General features: G+C 41.5%; 2 protein-coding genes across 3 annotated transcripts in view; both read right to left on the bottom strand.

The window, feature by feature from the left end:
* Nucleotides 1-5,790, bottom strand: part of ppp2r5b (protein phosphatase 2, regulatory subunit B', beta) — a 39,205-nt gene extending 33,415 nt beyond the window's left edge. For both annotated transcript variants that reach the window (XM_020610147.1, XM_020610149.1), the window contains exon 1: nt 4,371-5,790. In XM_020610147.1, the coding sequence (XP_020465803.1) occupies nt 4,371-4,563 (193 nt within the window). In that variant the 5' untranslated portion in view covers nt 4,564-5,790. The remainder of the gene's footprint in view (nt 1-4,370) is intronic.
* A 2,739-nt stretch (nt 5,791-8,529) lies between these two features.
* Nucleotides 8,530-17,575, bottom strand: batf2 (basic leucine zipper ATF-like transcription factor 2). Its single transcript, XM_020610136.1, has 3 exons — nt 16,294-17,575; nt 13,985-14,104; nt 8,530-11,898 (listed from the first exon to the last, which is right to left on the bottom strand). Exons 1-3 carry the CDS (start codon nt 16,381-16,383, stop codon nt 10,777-10,779), a joined length of 1,332 nt encoding a protein of 443 aa, XP_020465792.1. The 5' UTR covers nt 16,384-17,575; the 3' UTR covers nt 8,530-10,776.
* Nucleotides 17,576-17,579: the final 4 nt, after the last annotated feature.

Below are 17,579 nucleotides of genomic sequence, written 5' to 3'. Positions count from 1 at the left end.
ATCTTTACAAATACTTCTAGGGCCAACATTCACAAAAAATCAGTTAAACTTATCTACTGCATCCTCCATTCTGGTGACCAGTGTATCATTATCCATAAAGTATTGGGGGTAGTTACTCTTGCTGGGACTATTTCTAATCAAATTATTTAATATATTCCAAGTACCTCTCATGTTATTTTTATTATCCTCTAATACTTTAGAATAATGTTGTTGTTTAAAACAAACCTATGCAAGCCAAAACAAACTAACACTTTTCTATGTTTGTGCCACTATAACTTTGGATCAGGATCACTTATCATTTTGTTGTTTTATATTGATAGAGTTAGCTTTTAAATGTGACCAGGATTGTGAGAGTTTTTTCTTACAAATGGTAGGTTCTCATACTGGTTGTTATGCCCAATGCCAACATTTTCTTTGTGCATGGCAGCTTCAGTGTGGTTAAGATTAAAGACTGAGGTTATGGCAAATAAACTATGGCTGACGTATAATATGTTTAGGAAAAGAATTTTATACTGACTCAAATGGTTAACTGCACATCTGTGATGGGACATACACTCAGATCCCCTCTGTAAAAGTAAAACAAACTACACACCCATCCTGACTACCCTGACTTCCAGACCCTTCTGCCTCCTTATATGAAAAGTGCTCTGCTTCCTGCACTGGCACTCAACTCAACATCAGCATCAGATATACACTAATTGTCAGAGGCTTGGACACACCATCCCGTTGAATTGAAGTGTGTCCACACTTTTGAGTGGTAGTGCGGTTCTGCTGTAGAATCATTCCTCAAGAGTCAAGCAAAGGAACTGACCAATGAATTACTGTCTCAAGGCCAGAACCAATCACCTGCCACAAGCCTCCCAGCACTCACCGAGTGACCACCTTCTGTTACTCTTGCACAGTTAGATAACATCTCACTACAAGTGTCCCTAAACCTGCTTCATGTACTTATACAACATTTAGCAGCTCCCAGTGTTTTCCATATGAGGTGTTTGAGGTCCAGAAAAACTGGGAGTAGACAGAGAAAAACATCTGGTTGTTCCAAGTACAGAGAAGCGGTTTAGGAGGGTGTGATGTTTCACACACTACTGATGACAGATCTGCAAAGATGCAAGCTGTAACTGCATTGCATTGTGGTCGATTAAGGCTAGAAATGAGTATCACTGCCTCATCTATGATGGATTCCTTCCTGTTTTGCTTGTTGATATTGATCCAAAACATTGAGGATCAAAGATTAATACCTAAAACTCTAAGCTTAATGCTGATTACTTTAAACATTTTCTGCTATAAATCTCCATTGTCTATTTGGCTAGCCAGCTGTGGGAATAAGAGAAATATATCATCAGCAACAAAATGGGTCCATAAGAAGGCCATGTACACCCCAGCAGTTAGTTTCAGGGTGGATAAACTCTTACTCCTGTTGACCAACTATTTCTGTTGTCACATCTTCCTTATGGTTATTTGCCATGGTATTTATTACTGTTATGTTTGATATTCAGCCTGAAACTGAGAATAAATGAAGCTTTGCTCCGGGTTTGAAGTAAAAGAGATGTGCTGCTGTTAACAGGAGGAGTTCAAATTAGCAATGGGAATGTGATTCTCTGGAGGATAAAACACCCACAAGTCTGTCTACACTTGGCCTACATACTACCTGTTACATGCTTCCCTACTCCAGATCCTTTCTCCTGCACTGGTGCCACGGGACCTTACTATCAGGTCCTCCTGGGGATCCAGAAACAGTGCCGCAGCAGTCATGAGATAACTGTCTTTGAAAGCTACAGCACATACAGTATGCACCGAAGAGGGTTGAATCAAAGGTTCCATAAAGACATAGTGGAAACCCCCTATCATTGTGCTGGGCACGTCCCACGCTCACGGGCCTGAGAGGACATCAGGAGATGTAAAAAGACAGACACATACACATGGACGCACACCTCGTACCGTGTGTAAAAACAGAAAGGTCTTCTCTTCATACAGGGTTAATGGGAAGAGAATGCAGGCTACATGAAAGAGGGAGTAACCTTATAAAGAGGGGTTGGAGCCATAAATGAGGACTTACAGTGTGTCCTTTTACTGCACACATGGGTTAGAAGAAGGCACACAAGGTAAGGAAGAGGCACAAATGGAGAGAGAGAACAGCAGGTATAGAGAGACAGGTCTTACTGACTGTGTGAAACAAAGAGCAGGTACAAAAACATTGATCTGGACATCTCTGACGTGTACTTGCTACCTAAGCACAGAGCCTGGTGAGAAAATGTTTTTGGGGGATGAATTCATGGTGCAGTAAATGGTAAAATGTAGTGATGTCAGTGAACAGACTCAGTAACGCCGGTTACATGACAACATCAAGCTTAAGTTCGGGAACATTATCTATCAATAGCTAAAAGTTACTGGTCATACTAGACCAAGTTAGGCTGTAGCTACAAAACCCAGGAGTGAATCAAACTGAGTAAAGGCATGTTTTAATTCTGATTTATCTACAATGATACAGCGGTGAATTATCATCTTAGATGTGACCTAAAGCTCAAAATATGAGGTGAACGTATGTTCTAGTATCTCTATGCATCTTGCAAACTCTCACTCTTGAGACTTTTTTTCTAACAAAATAAAGTATTACATGATAGTTTAAGGATTTCTTTGAATGGACATAATGTCCAGGCCGTTGCGTGTTCACGTGAGCTTCCCTGACATCCACCGGTGCCATTTTAGAAGCTGGATTTTTTGACTGCACATGGTTTGGTGGATATATTTTACCCCCTGCTGCTGCACTGTTACCAGAGGATGTGGAGAAAAATACAGGGAATTAATTATACCGTTGTTTACCTATCTATGGAGGAGAAATTCAAATGAATTCATGCTGTTGTGGCTCGTTGTGCTGTCCACTTTCAACACCAGCAGCAGGAGTTGTGCACATTCACAAACTATCCTCTGGTTTTTAGGAACAGGTTTTATTGTTCTGAAATAATTACAGACTATTTGCAGTTATGATGGGTGCAAAGCCAACCTAGAGGTACCCAAGATTAAACATTAAATGGCTGGAAATGAGCTCTTTAAAATGTTTTGTCAAGCGACTGTTCAGAACCCACAAACATTCGATATATAACAGAGACATTTGAAAAGCTGGACCCAAAAAAAATATTTGTGCACAAGAAATTACTAAAAAGTTATTAAAATTGCTACCAGTTAGTTTACAGCCAATAACTGCAAACATTTCAGCTGTTCATTATTAATTTAGATGCTCTTTTCCTGGGTAAAAAAGGCAACCAAGAAAGTCCTATTTTTCTGAGATTGTCCACCTCCTTTATCTGCATCGTGCCAAATCTCCACCCAGGCCTGTCTCTGCAAGTTGAGCAGCTACTGTATATGAAATGCAGACAGTGTTAGACTTGAAAATGAAAGTCAGTGGGTCCCGTATCTCAGCATGTTTTCATTCTGAAAAAATATTGAACAAGCTTACATAGATCAAAGTGGTGTCTATGTAGCAATAGCAGCTCTCGGATTAGAGAGCCATAAATAGTGCAGCTCTGCCTGCATCATTTCTTATTTCTAAAGCCACAATGTGTATGTTTCTGATTCAATATACAGTATTATTGTTTCAGGTTGATTTAATATGAAACATGGTCCACAGTGTTCTGAAAAGGAGGAAAGTGCTCCTGATTACAACAACAATACATCAACCAGTCAAGGAGACAAGCAGATGTTTGATAGTATGTGTAAGGGTCAACACATAAACCTGGACTTGAACCTTTGGACAAACCCAGTGTAAAACATATTTTCATGAAAGAAAGAAAAACAAAATTTCATAATCAACAAGATTAAAATGCAAAAAAATAAAGACATTCTTACTGGGAAATGCTTATATGATGCATGTTCTTTGAACTATTTAGCTACTGGTAATACAGACAAATGTGCCAATTCTGCAAAAAGATCCCAGAATATTTGTGGGTTTTCTTAATCTTCTGTGATAATAACCTCAGTATCTTTGGATTTTGGTCAGTTGGTCAACAAAATCTAAGGATATCACCTTGGATCAGATTAATCAATAATGAAAATAATTATTAGTCCCAGTGCAGTATATTCCAACATTATTCCAGTTATCATTCCATTAAAGCAAAGACAATGCTCTGCCCTGTCAGACAGGGCAAGGACAGAAAGGATCATATGCAACAGTGGACACCTAACAGTAGAACATACACCAATAGGCCTCTCCATAGTATTGATCAATGGGTGTCTGACATTACTTTTACTTTGACACATATAAAGTGAAAATGATGACATTATTAGGCCTTTATAACTGTAACTGCTATAATATTCCTCCAGTGTTCTTTCTGACATTGACCCATGGCTAATACAGTAAATCAGCGTCTCACCTTTCAGAGGGGGCAATGCAGTGAGCTCCACCTGGGAGCTCTGGTAGCGGAACTGGGACGAGCTGTGGGACCTCCTCTGACGGGCTCTGCGCATCGACCTGCGCGGGAACCCGTCCACTTTCTCCGCGGAGGGCACTGAGAAGCTGGTGGTCGGCGAGGACGGGCTGGACGGAGGCAGCTTGGTCGTCTCCATGATGACTGTAGGTGGCGGTGGTGATGAGGTGGTGGTAATGCGTGCGTGCGTGCCTTTGCGCGTATGAGTGCGTAAAGTGGCGTTTAAAAAGAACGTATGGATGAATGGAGGAGAGGATAGAGGAGTGGGTGACTTTCTGAATCACAGAAGGATTATGAAAATACGCACCAGGGGTGGTGGTGGAACAGGAAGAGGGAGGGAGGCAGGAGGAGAGGGGTGAGAGATGAAGGGGGGAGAAAGGTGCAGAGGCGGAGGAGAGGTGTGAAGAGAGAATTTCTGGACGTCCAGTCCCGTCTGTGCGCCTTGCTGTCTCTATCAGAGCTGGACGGGAAATGGCAGCAGCAGCATCCCTGACTCTTCTGTTGTTCACGCACAGATTAAAAATCGCTTGTGTATCATCCCCGTGGAGGAGTAGCCTGTACAGCTACCAGATGATGCTCAAGCAGGCGCGTCTCCTCTCTTTCTCTCTCTCACACACACACACCTCCCTGCTTGTGTATTGGCGTCACACATCGACTAAGTCATCGGCCTAAATCTCATCTGTTTCTAAAATTGATCATACACAGCCCTAGCTGAGCTCCTTGTGTAAAAAATAAAAAAATCACTGTAATCAAGCACCGATTAACCCCCTCTTGTTTATCCAGAGAAAAAACAAACAAACCAACGGACTCCGGGTCAGTTTATAGCTTATTCTCCTCGATGATGCTCCTTATTGATAAAATCGGTGATCGGTCCTGGCGGCGGATGATGATATCATAAAATCATCAGTCTGGGCCCACCTCGGCTGCCGCATCACTGTTGTCCTCGCTCGTTTTAAACGGACCCTCTTTCAACCATTAAAACGCCTGCACCTGCTTTTTGTTTACGTTTTTTTTCCTCAGTCGCTCAAAATACTGTTCTGATCGCGGATTATACCCCCTCCACTCCCGCCGGGCGCCCTCCGGCCGTATCAGGCCGGGGAAACGCACGGTCCCTCCCCGCGCCGACATGTGCAGGTCCTCTGCCAGCGGCCGATGCCACACAGAGCCCCGCTGCTCCGTCTCTAGCTCCGCGGTGAGAAAAATCAGGAAATAGGTTAAAACACAGAAAGGTGCCGCTTCCCCTCGCAGCCCGGAGTGAAAAGACTGAAGGCCTGTGTTGAGCAGCCCGTGTCTGTGTCCGTAAGACTGACGTGTTTTTGCTCCTGTCCCCCTTCTCGGTTCCCGTTCTTCAGTAGATCTACGGCGCCTCGGAGAGATGCGTCAAGGAGCACACAGGTAGCCTGGAAAACGGGAAACCAGGTGCTGTAGCTTTCAAAATAAAGTGCCAGGCAGAAAAACTAAAGTGCGTTTCATAACACAAAGAAATAACATGCAACATTAAAGCAGCAATATATTAGGTTGTCAAACATACTGTATGTCTATATAAATCTAGATTTTAAAAAAGGTTTACCCCATACATAATAAAGCATACCTATTCAGATCACTTGGCTGAGACCAGATAAAGACGGACACATTTCTAAACATGCCAACAAGGGAGCAGTGTAGTCTGCAGACTGTTAGAATCAGAATCAGCTTTATTGGCCAGGTGTGTTGGACACACGAGGAATTTGACTCTGGTACAGCGGCTCTCAATGCGTTGCTTCAAATATCTGGGTGTCCACATCAGTGAGGAGCTCACTTGGACACTTAACACCACACAGCGGGTCAGAAGCCCCAACGGTAGCTGTACGTCCTGAGGCTGAGGAGGTTTGGCATGTCGCCTAGGATCCTTTCCAACTTCTACAGCTGCATCATTGAGAGCATCTTGACCAGGTGCATCACTGTCTGGTATGGCAGCACTACTGCTATGGACCACAAGAGCCTGCAGAGAGTGGTAAAGACTACGGAGAAGATCACTAGGACTCCACTGCCCTCTCTGCAGAGCATTTACCACCGCAGGGTATGTAGGAAAGCTGCCTCCATCCTCAAAGATCCCACCCACCCCCAGCATGGACCTTTTACCTTCCTACCCTCTGGCTGGAGGTTCAGAAGTGTGAAATGTAGGACCTCTAGACTGAAAAACTCTTTCTTTCCCTCTGCCATCAGACTCCTAAACAGCTGAGGAGTTTATTATCAGGAAATACGTGATGTACTGTTTACATTCTCAGTTTGCACATGCATAATTGCACAATGACTGTTGACTACTGCACATGCTGCTCCCATGCAGCATACATTCTCTATTATATTCTTATATATTTTATTATATCTCTGCATTTGCTGCTTAAAGTGCCTTAGATTTTGTGTTACTTATTTATCTACTTTATTTCTCATTTGTATTTTGTGGCATTCATGTGGATGGCAAAGTAAGAATTTCATTATACAGGGAAACACGTTTCCTAACTGTGCATATGACAAATAAACACTTTGACCTTGACCTAGTATGTAAATGTCCTTATGTAAGGCAGCAGTGGGCAAGTAAACAGTGTAAGGCTGAGAACAGAAGTAAACAAGTAATGTGCAATCAAACAAAGGAATGTACATTAGGAATAAAGTATTATATACACAGTCTGGATTCAACGGATCGATATGTACAAGGTATATTTACAGGTGTTAACTGACATCTGGACTCAAACACATGATCCAGAGGTTGTCGAGTAGCTCTCACTGTTATTTGATTTAGAAACTGTGTTTACCCTGCCCTTTCTCTCCGTTTTGAAATGTGAGGAGATACATTTTGCAGCTATACTTTTATTTTCACATCCGTTCTTTTCAACAGATACTCGTCTTCTCTCAACTTCTTTTAGCATTCCTTCAAAAAAGTGGTTATTATAGTAAAAATTTAAACAAAATGCTCTGCTTCTAAGTCTGATCACTTTAACAAAGGACAATATTGGAGTAGGGTAAAAATTTGTGTTAGCGCCACGTTTCGCCATACCTGTGGAAGCAGGTGCATTAAGGGGGTTTTATTTTGACTGATGTGACCGGATGTTCTCTTATCTCACTCCGACTGTCTTGGCGCATGTTCTTCAGCTTAAAGGTGGCGCAAGGAGAGAGGAAGGCTCCTCACTGCGGATGACGCGATACGGATGGATTTATTTATTTATTTGCTTTTATTTACGCGGCCTGGCTTTTGCTATTTAACTTAAATAAATGCATCATTAGTGCCCGCGCTCCTCCGCTCTCACTGCGTCACCTCTGCCAAACCTCTGGCTGCTGTTTCATCCCGTTATGAAATATTCGCTCCTGTTCTCCAGCAGCTCACCGCTTTGACGCTCATCTCCCCGCCTCCCCCATTCCTCTCCTCCCGTTCCCCATTTGTGTTTGTGCGTGTTGCACTTGGCTTTGAGGATCAAGACCCATCCATTCTTTTCTCCCCACTAAACCATTTGTTCTCTCTCTCTCACACACATACACACACACACACGTTCGCGCATTCAAAAAGCGCAATTAGCCATGCGCAATCATCCCCCTCTCCAAGTCGCACGTTGGCCAGCGGTGAATGTGTTTGCCAGCCTTGAACCCTAGTTACTACTCGTTTCACCATAAACACACTCCAGCTTTATGCGCAATACCTGGGCCCCGTTCGCTCCTTCTCCTCCTCCTCCTCCACCCCCTCCGCCTCCTCCTGTGTTGTTTCCCAGATGAATTCAGCTGACTGCCTTCTGGGAAAAACCCAGTGGAAAGTTGTGGGGGTGAAGAATTGACCGGGATCCGGTAAGTGTTCGGTGGTGCAGAAAAAGTGGGCTGCTGGTCTGCTTCATCAGCAGAGGCAAATAAGGGTAAGGAAATTTAGGGCACAGTCCCCAAGGACTAAGGGATCTGTTAACATTTCTTATTGGAAAGTCAATCAAACAATTTCCAAGAAAAACAGAAGAAGTGAGAAACACTAAATGATTACCTCATTGACAAAATAATAATAATAAATAGATAAGATGAACCAAAATAACCATATATAGATGCAAAATGACTAAAAAGAGAAGCAAAATAACAAATGAGATAAAAAAACAGACTTAAAACAAGTACAAAGGATGCAAAATGACCACAAATATACAAAAGAAAAAAAATCAACTAAATATATAAGCACACAACAGCCATAAAGAGACACAAAGTGAAAACATAAGCTACTTAAAAAACAAAAATGACCAGAAAAAGGCAGAGATCAAGTACAAGCAGACGCTAAATGTCTGCAACCAAATATAGATCTGAACTGGTTAAAACAAGATGCAAAATGACTCAAAAGAGACACAAAGCTACCACAAACAGTTGTAGTTTTTGGACTTGTAATGTCAGTTACACAGAAATATCCATCTAAAGTCAGATAACATTAGCTCCCATCATCTCCAGGGCATATCAGACCAGCTAAGGCTGTAGCTGAAGTGTAATGAACCGATCAGTGGTGAGTTGGTTAACACTTATGAATTTACTTTGTCATTTGAAGTGTAACACGTTTTTCATCTTTCAAAAATAACAGCTGATTGTTGTTGTTTTGTAGCTATATTAGAATACTACAAAGCCTACAGAAATGAGGTGTAAACTGAAAAAAAGTGAAATAAGATTATTTAATGCAACGTTTAATGCACAATAAATACAAAATAGTGATAACACACACCCAAAGCCTCACACTAAATCAGATTTCTATACTGAATAAACTCTTATTCCAATATACAAACATACATTGTGTATAAAGCAGAATCATCTTTGTAATACAATCATCAATAAGATGAACCCTAGTTCCTAACTTTAAAAAAAAATGTACAATCCACTTCCTATAACAGTTCCTATAATAGCAGCCTTTTGTCCTGCATGCAATCATGGCTGGGTTTAATCACTAGAGGGTCCCAGGGCAAAAATAAGCTGTGGGCCCCTACTCACCCTCTGTGGTTATTTATTTAGCAAACTGCACTTTGACAGGTAAATAATACAGATGTGCAAACTATTTACTGAAAAAACTAATCAGAAAATGGGATGACTTAAGTTATTTCATGGATTCACATATTGCAGGCCATACATACTCAGCAGCAGCATACAGTAATATGAGAGACCGTGTGTTTGACTGTGAATTTTAAATGAGGTTAAAAAAGAAAAGCAAAAAAAAAAAAAAAAAAAAAAAAAAAAGCAATGACATTTCCTTAAGTTTAAATCATAATCAATGTGCAGGCTCACTGGTTAACTGTGGAACTGTTACTACATGTTCAAACAGCTGCTCCAGGCAAAGATATAAAGTTCTCCTGATTATGTGTCCATGAAACTGTGGGGAAGTAGTCACTGTGCCCAAGTTTCAAATGCTGAGTCAGATTTTCAGGAAGGGGGTGACGCCTAACTTTGATTCACGTATTCGAAAAACTGGTGGCTTTTCGTTGGATCACATCACAACTTCAGAGGCTAGTAAATATGGTCTCACAAGTATTACAAGTATTGTACAGAGTTTTGGCCTGTCGTCGAGCAAAGTCTGAAGGAAAGGTATCCCCAGTCTCTGAAAGCTTAGCTAGATGTCTCCTTATCATTATGAAAGAGAAACCATCAATTTCAGACATAAAGGTCAGTTTCTTCATCATGGGAGTAAACTGTGGCTCTGGACAAGACTAAGAAAATAACCCTGATGGTGTTATAGTGATGTCATCAGAGCTTGAGCCTACAAATTTATGAAAGAAAGTCTGTGTCTGGAGGCACAGGGCTTGAAAAATGTGGGATTTTCCAGTGTAATGAGATGTATAATTAGCTGTATTACAGGCAATGTAGAATCAATGTAGTCATTGGAGCTAATGAGGGACTAAACATGAGGATATCTTGGCCTTTGCTGGTACTGTCTCTTATGAGTCTTCCAATTTTATGAATGTGTAATAGTAAATCACCGGATTATCCCTTTAGGAAAAACCAAAAAGCTGAATATGTGCAACAGCCCAGACATTAGTTTGGCTCCTGGTTCATTTTCTCATGCTAGTTTTCCATAAATGAGTACCAGCTGGATGTCAGATGTGAAAATCTGTCTCCCTTACTCATAAATCCTTGCATTTTATAGTTGCTGCTGCTGCTGGCCTGTACTGCATTCTGACTCCCAACAAGCTAAATAACAGTTGTTTTGTTTGTTTAGCTTTTTTTTTTTATTAACCTGAGACCTAAATCATTAGGTGTGATGATGCTGTGATTTAGTACCACTTGTCTTTGAGTGTGTCCAGAGTTCAGTTAAACAACTTGAAACATATCAATTAAATGACCATTTTGATGGTCTGCCTTTGTCATGTGGCATGTAGTGCTACTGATTGCTGGTCCCATTTAGGATCCAATCATTGTCCTCCAGGAGCTCAGAAAGGGAGAGATCTCCCGACATTGGCAGCAGTGGTGGAGGTTGAGCGTTAAGTCCATCAAAGCCATGACAGATAGTCTGAGAGATGCTAGGTGGACTCGGGACATTTAGGAGGGAAAGCAAAGATACAGGAGTAGGAGTTATTTGTTGAGTAGAACTTGACTTTAAGGCAAAGGAAGGAGCAGAAAATGGTTCTAAGTTTGCCAGAGGTGAAACTAAAAGAGACTCAGGAGCAGGACCTTGAAAAGTTGGCAGTAAAAGAGAAGACGGCGGACTTGAATCATCCGGATTCCTAATGTAATGACCTGCATGAAGCTGGGGCACATCCATGGGACAATCTTGTGTTACTCGACCTGCGTTTTCTGCCACTAAATGGGAGTAAGAGGGCACCATAAAAGGGGTTTGTTTCATTAAATATTCATCCAATGTGTCAAAATGAGATGTAGAGGCACAAGTATTTGCTGATGCTGAAGACTTTTCATGGATGGTGTCTTGTAAAGGTTGAGTCTGAGCAGTTGAGGTCAGGATGCTAGAGGAAATAGTGTTAGAAATGAGGCTGGTGCAGACTGACGTACCGTTTGTCAACTTTGAGGTGATTAGAGGCTCTTTGCTAAAAAGAGAGTGAGGAGCTGGGAGCGTGGAGAAAGAGAATGGATGAGGAACAGTCACTGGGCTGGAGGAGGGGGCATTGAAGAGTTCAGTAGACAAGCCAGAAGATGAAGCTAATGTAGTTGTTGAAGAAGACGTTGCACTTGAGAGATGAGAATTTTCAACACAGTCAAAGGTTTGAAGATCCAGGCTTGAGGTTAAAGAGGTAGTAGGTGAAGGTGCAGTAGCCAAAGAGGAGTCTGAGGCCTGGGGTGGACATCCAGGAGGGCTGGAACCGGCCTGACAGTCGGCTGAGAGGGACACAGAGAGGCAGGTAGGTGAGCTGGAGCTGGATGCGCAGGCTCTGAGGCAGCAATACGGTTCATGGCGCTCCAGAGCTGTTTTATAGAGGTTGAAGTCTCTTTTCAGTGCAGCAATTTCCTTTTTAAGGGCAGAGTTTGATCGCTCAATACACTGGAGCTCCTAAGGAGAAAAGGGAAAAAGAAAAGCACAAATGAGGTAGGAGGGGAGAAAAAGAGACAACAGAGAGAGATGAACATGACGGGAGAAAAGAGGGCCACAAATGACAAACAGTTCATGTCAAACTGAGTCAGGCATGTCTTTATTATCCCTCTGGGTGGCGCTCATCAGCCATAAAAACAGATTAAAGGCATATATCAAAAGACAAATAACAAAGGCAATCACATCCTACCCACACACTGTAGCATCACACCAGGACTGACTTGTGCTGTAATAAAACACTATAGCCAGGCAACACTAATGCCACTCTTTCTGAAGGGGCTTCTCAAGTGCTGTTATAGAAAGCACAACGGCCATACAATGGATGATGCGTGGCCAAAGTCAGAACCCCAAAGGAGAACTGAAATATGGCTCTGAAGTGACAGTACTGCAAGTTCAGCATGAAAGGAGACGGCGGGGCGGCGCAGAGAACAAAAAAAGCAACTCCCTGCTGATCAATGCTCAGTTTAAGCAAATAAATAAAGAATTTAAATGTGGCTAAAAACACTTTTAAAGATTCTATTTTTCTCATTTGTTTCAATGAGTAGAATTGTATCCGGGTTTATGATCAGCTAAACTTGCTTTTAGGCCCCATTAAGTTTCAGTGCAGTCTGAAAACACTTGTCCTCCACAACAGCCAGTGTTCATCTCCACTGAACATCAGTGACAGCAAGTAAAGACTTGACTAACACTCAGTAGAAAAGGGTTTCCCTCCAGTAAGATTGAACCTCCGCTATAGTCTTGTGAAGGTCACATAAGTGAAGAAGTCACAGTCAGGGTAGGAGTACTAGCTGTTCACCACAGGTGCTAGTCCTTTAAAACCAAAACTGCTGACACAACTTCGTATTTATCGCAAGTCATACTGGTTTGTGGTGATTATGCTTCTTTAAATTTAACTTAAAGGATACACAGACAGTAAAACTGAAAGGGAAGAAGATACTAAAAGTGAAAGTCTGGACTCCCTCCACACTCGTCCAACTTTTTACAGCTGCTATGTTATCATGTATATATATATATAAAATGCAATTAGAGTCAAAGGGAAACATCTTCAACCAAGCTAGATGCAGCACAGTAAACTGCAGGTTTAATTTTTGTCAGCATAAAGGGAACATCTTGTGTGTGTGTGTGTGTGTGTGTGTGTGTGTGCACTGAGATGCATTCATGGCTGGAAAGTAATAAATCACATGTTTCAGTTTTATGAAAATCAAACCTTTGTTATATTTATTGGAGAAATAAAAACATTCAGATTATTGCACAGAAATCTGTCAGAAAGGGAATTTTAACAAAACAGGAAAGCTCACATCCAGCCATTTGTCCTCCAGAAATTCATGAAATTCAGAAATTCAGTTGTACAAGTCCTAATTTTCAGAAGTGCTCTTCAGTCTAGTGTAATTGCTTCATAGATCGATAGGACTGTCATACCTGTTCATTAAATATGAAGCCAGCAGCCACTTAGCATAGCTTAGCATAAAGACTGGAGACAGAGGGAAACAGATAGCCTGGTTGAAAGGTCACACATCTGCCTGCCAGCAGTGTGGGGATATACAAATATATAAAAAAACTATTTTCAGTGGTGCAAACTAATCATCACATTCAATCAGAAACTGAGCCTGAGAAAGCTGCGCAATGTGTGTCTGTTGTGTAACAACCCTACACTGGAATTTGACCCTAGGGGAAAGAAACGAGAGGCACCCATGGAAAAACAATAGCAGGAAGGGGAGAGCGTGTGTGGGTGTTTGTGTGTGTGAAAACACAAAGGAAAGGGACGGTCTGTGGGGAGGGCACCAGAGGGAGTGAAAGCCCTTCTGCTCAAGCAGACTATTTACAAGAAATGGCAAGCATGCTGCCAAATTACACAAGACACACACCACTAGTCACACAGTGTGTGTGGGTGGGTGTGTGTGTGTGTGTGTGTGTGTGTGTGTGTGTGTGTGTGCGTGTGTGTGAGAGAGAGTGAAAAAAAAAACAGACGAAGTGACAGAGTCACAGGATGAGGGGTGTAAGGAAGCAGCAAAGGAGAGAAAGAAGGTCAGGGGTAAGTGTTTCAAACCTCATGAAGTTCGTCTGCTCTCTCCGTTTGCTTCCTGCGGCTCTTCCTTGCCGCGTCTCTGTTCTTCTCTCGTCTTTTCGTACCCATGTTTCCCAGGTGTTGTCCCTTTCCTTCTCTCTCCTATAAAGATTACAGTACACACAGGTGGCCACATTCATTACCAGTGGTGGCAAGTAACTAATTACATTTACCCAGGTAGGCTACCATATTTTTATTCCATGCTGCTTTATACTTCTGCTCTTCTACCTTTGTACTGCAGTACATTTACCTGACAAGTTGCTGAAAAAATTAGGATTTTACACTCAAAACTTATGATGAGCTTATAAAATATGTTTTGTTATAATTTACCTAATAAAACTGAAATGACTCATCAGTAAACAGAAAGCTATTTTAATAACTGATTAATGAATTGTACATGTAACATTTCATGATCACAGTTTGTCAGAGGTGAGGGTTTGCTGCTTTTCCTCACCTTAAATCAGAGTAAACTGAATCATTTTATGATCTCACTGTTGCTCAGACACAACAAAACTACCTGAGCTCTTCGTGACAGCATTTCTCACTGTTTTCACACATTTTTAAAGCAAACAATCAATCGATCAATCAAGACAAGAGTTTCCAGGTTGATCCAGAATGAAAACTGCCATAAGCTGCAGACTTATTTAAAAGATTTTAATAAATCGGCTCCACCTTAGAAAAAAACTGCTGCTTCCACACTGCTGCATTAGTTATCACGTTCTGGTGATAAATATATAATAGTATCACACTCAGAGGGGACGTTTTTATGTATGGAGCACTTATATTTTGATACCTTCAGTACAGTTTTCTGGGTATAATTTGGTACGTTTACTTAAGTAACATTTCAGTGCATGACTTTTACATATAGTGGAGTATTTTCACAATGTTGCATCAGTATTTTTACTTCAGCTAAGGACCTGAATACTTCCTCCACTGGTCATTACAGTACATGCCAGTTCTGTGTGTGGTTTTCAAGTGTGTGCTTCTCTTGGGGCAAATCCCCGGCTGTCTTTTTAGGGGACATGTATAAGTTTTTGAGGTTGCATAATGTTTTGAAACATCACGTACAGTAGTTCATAAAACAAACCCATCACATGAATTACCACGTGGTCTCTCCGTTCATGCAGCTCAGTAAAGAAGTAAACAGATGTGGACTTGGAAGGACAGAAACTTGTGGCGTGTGAAGTTAATTTCAGGAGTAAATTCTTCCAGTGTATAGTCAAGTTGACAAAGTACATTGATGAACAAATGAAGGTTAAAAAGTAAAAAAAAGTAAATCTTTCTGACACCTCATTCAAGGCATTCAAGGTGGCTGCATCTAATAATTTCCTCTATTACTGTGTGTGACTTTTACTTCTTGATAAAATGGATCCTATGTATTAAAGGTTTGAAATGTCATCTGCAAGGAACATAAACCTCTCAAGGTAAAAGCATTCAGTCTTAAGAGCTTCATCATATTGGAAATAAATTCCTCTCAGCAAAACAACTAAAACTGTATTAATTGCTACAGTACAAAAAAATGTATACATTTTAGATTTTTTTTTAAGTGTAAATGCACCTTTCCTTTACTTTTATGAGAGGACAGGTGCACGGCAGCCAAGCTTGAAGAAAAAGACAAACATCAGTCGGCACTCGCTGCAGACAGCAAAACTAGAAATCCCAACTGGAGCCAAGAGATATCAGCAGTGATGACAAGTGCAAACCAGTCTAACATTGCCTGATATTATGAGGTGTACAGGATGCTACAGTGATACCCAGAGCCAGGTTTTTGGTCACTTCGATGTTTTGAGTCCACTTTTATATACGTAATAGGATGGGCCTGATTGATTCTTACTGGCCTAAAATTGTAAATATGTGTTTATGATGGGTTTATACTGATTGTAGAGTGAGTTTATTATAATGCATGTATTTTTATAGTATTTTTATACAAGTCACAAGTGTATTGTTTCATAAAACAGGCTGTCACCCCACCATTTCCCATCGTTCCTGGCTGTTTCTATGCTGTCAGCTGTCAGATAAAGGGGAAATGCCCAAACAATACATAAAACCAAAAAAATCTGTGGATCAGAGAGAAAATAAGTACAAATAAATAATATAATGAATTGTTAGTTAATAAGAAGGGGGTTAGCTGAAAAAACCTTAGGAAAAATCAACTGGACTAGATTTATAGGTCGAAGACCTTTCACCTCTCATCCAAAACGTCTTCGACCTAGAAATCTAATCCAGTTGATTTCAGCTTACTATGACCTAAACGACTGAGACTCTGCACAGACAAGAGGGGGGTTACTTACTGATCCAGCTGCGTTGCTGTTGCATTCATCAGGCGACAGGGAGCCAGAGCTGTTGGATTCATAACTGGTGTCCATAAATAATGGGGACATCTCTCCCAGACTCGCAGCAGACTGGCTGGTCACCGAGTAGTGGCTGCTGTTCCACCGACGGGAACTTTCATCCAGTCCCGATCATCCGTGTGGGTGAAACCACTGGCATGAAAACTGTGAAACTGGCGCACAACCAGCGCGTCTCTCTGCAGCTTGGACTAACCTTTGAATGACTGAATGAAGGCAGCTCTCTAAGCTACTAATTTCGTGGTACAAACTGATATCTGATGGTTGCTTGGTGACTTGCTGCTCCCTGTAAATGTGTAGACCAGAGTAAAGCGCGCAGCCTGACCGTCTGAAAGCTTTTGAGCGAGGCGGTTTTGGCACCTCGGTTGGTGATGCAATATGATGCAGCGAGTCCTTTCAGTTTCTCTTTATTTTAAATGGACCTCTTGCAAGTTAAAGGTGGGGGGTCTGTGGTGCCTTCACATGCAGTATGCGCGTTTCACTTTCCATGCCTGTGTCGGCACACTGAAGCCGAAATGTTTAAACGTGAACCCAGTGATAAGAGCAACCATTCAAATGGGTGCTGCTGTCAAACCTTGCCACTATACATTTGAGTTTCTTTATCCTGTAAGTATTTACTCACTAATTAAACCCCCCAGTGTCGCCGTGTGAACAATAAATAAATCCCAACATAATATTTTCGGTAGAACATGAAGGCATCGTGATAAATGGATGTGAAAAAATACTTTCGGACAGGAACAGCTCTGACGTGATGACCATGTAGGGGAGCGCTTCCTTCACGTGCCCGGAATTTCTTAGAGCTTGTGCCAGAAAATGAATGACCAAGCCCCCCGGCAGATGCCAGTTTCCATAATCTCTTTCGGGAAATTATGTCAACTGAAGCAAAGCCTACAAAAGAGCTATTCTTGGACTCAGTGCAGGATATCCAAATTTAGGTTGGTTGACATTGTAGATGGCAACCTTAATGCATTTAAGCCTTCTGCCACTACTCACAAAAACACAAGTTGTAGTAAAATTATTTGATAAATAGTATTGCTTGACTGAATTTTATACAGTGGGCCAAATGAAAAAAACAAGCTGCGTTTCTTATCTTTTTCTGAAGCTTTCAAGTGCACCACATTGATTTTTATCACACATATACACTTGATAGCTCAGGAAAATTTCTGGTGATATTATTTTGTTTAGGTCAAGGACGCTTTCACGCTTGCCTGATGTGTAATACCTACAGG

This window comes from Monopterus albus, unplaced genomic scaffold (genome assembly GCF_001952655.1).
Source record: "Monopterus albus unplaced genomic scaffold, M_albus_1.0 scaffold104.1, whole genome shotgun sequence".
Classification (NCBI taxonomy): domain Eukaryota; kingdom Metazoa; phylum Chordata; class Actinopteri; order Synbranchiformes; family Synbranchidae; genus Monopterus; species Monopterus albus.
This window is presented reverse-complemented; position numbering and strand designations above follow the sequence as displayed.

Coding starts and splice junctions, on each gene's coding strand:
- batf2 (XM_020610136.1), bottom strand. CDS start 16,383: ATGTCCCCATTATTTATGGACACCAGTTATGAATCCAACAGCTCTGGC. Junction 14,105..16,293: donor ACAGCAACGCAGCTGGATCA/GTAAGTAACCCC, acceptor TAATCTTTATAG/GAGAGAGAAGGAAAGGGACA. Junction 11,899..13,984: donor GAGCAGACGAACTTCATGAG/GTTTGAAACACT, acceptor TTTTCTCCTTAG/GAGCTCCAGTGTATTGAGCG.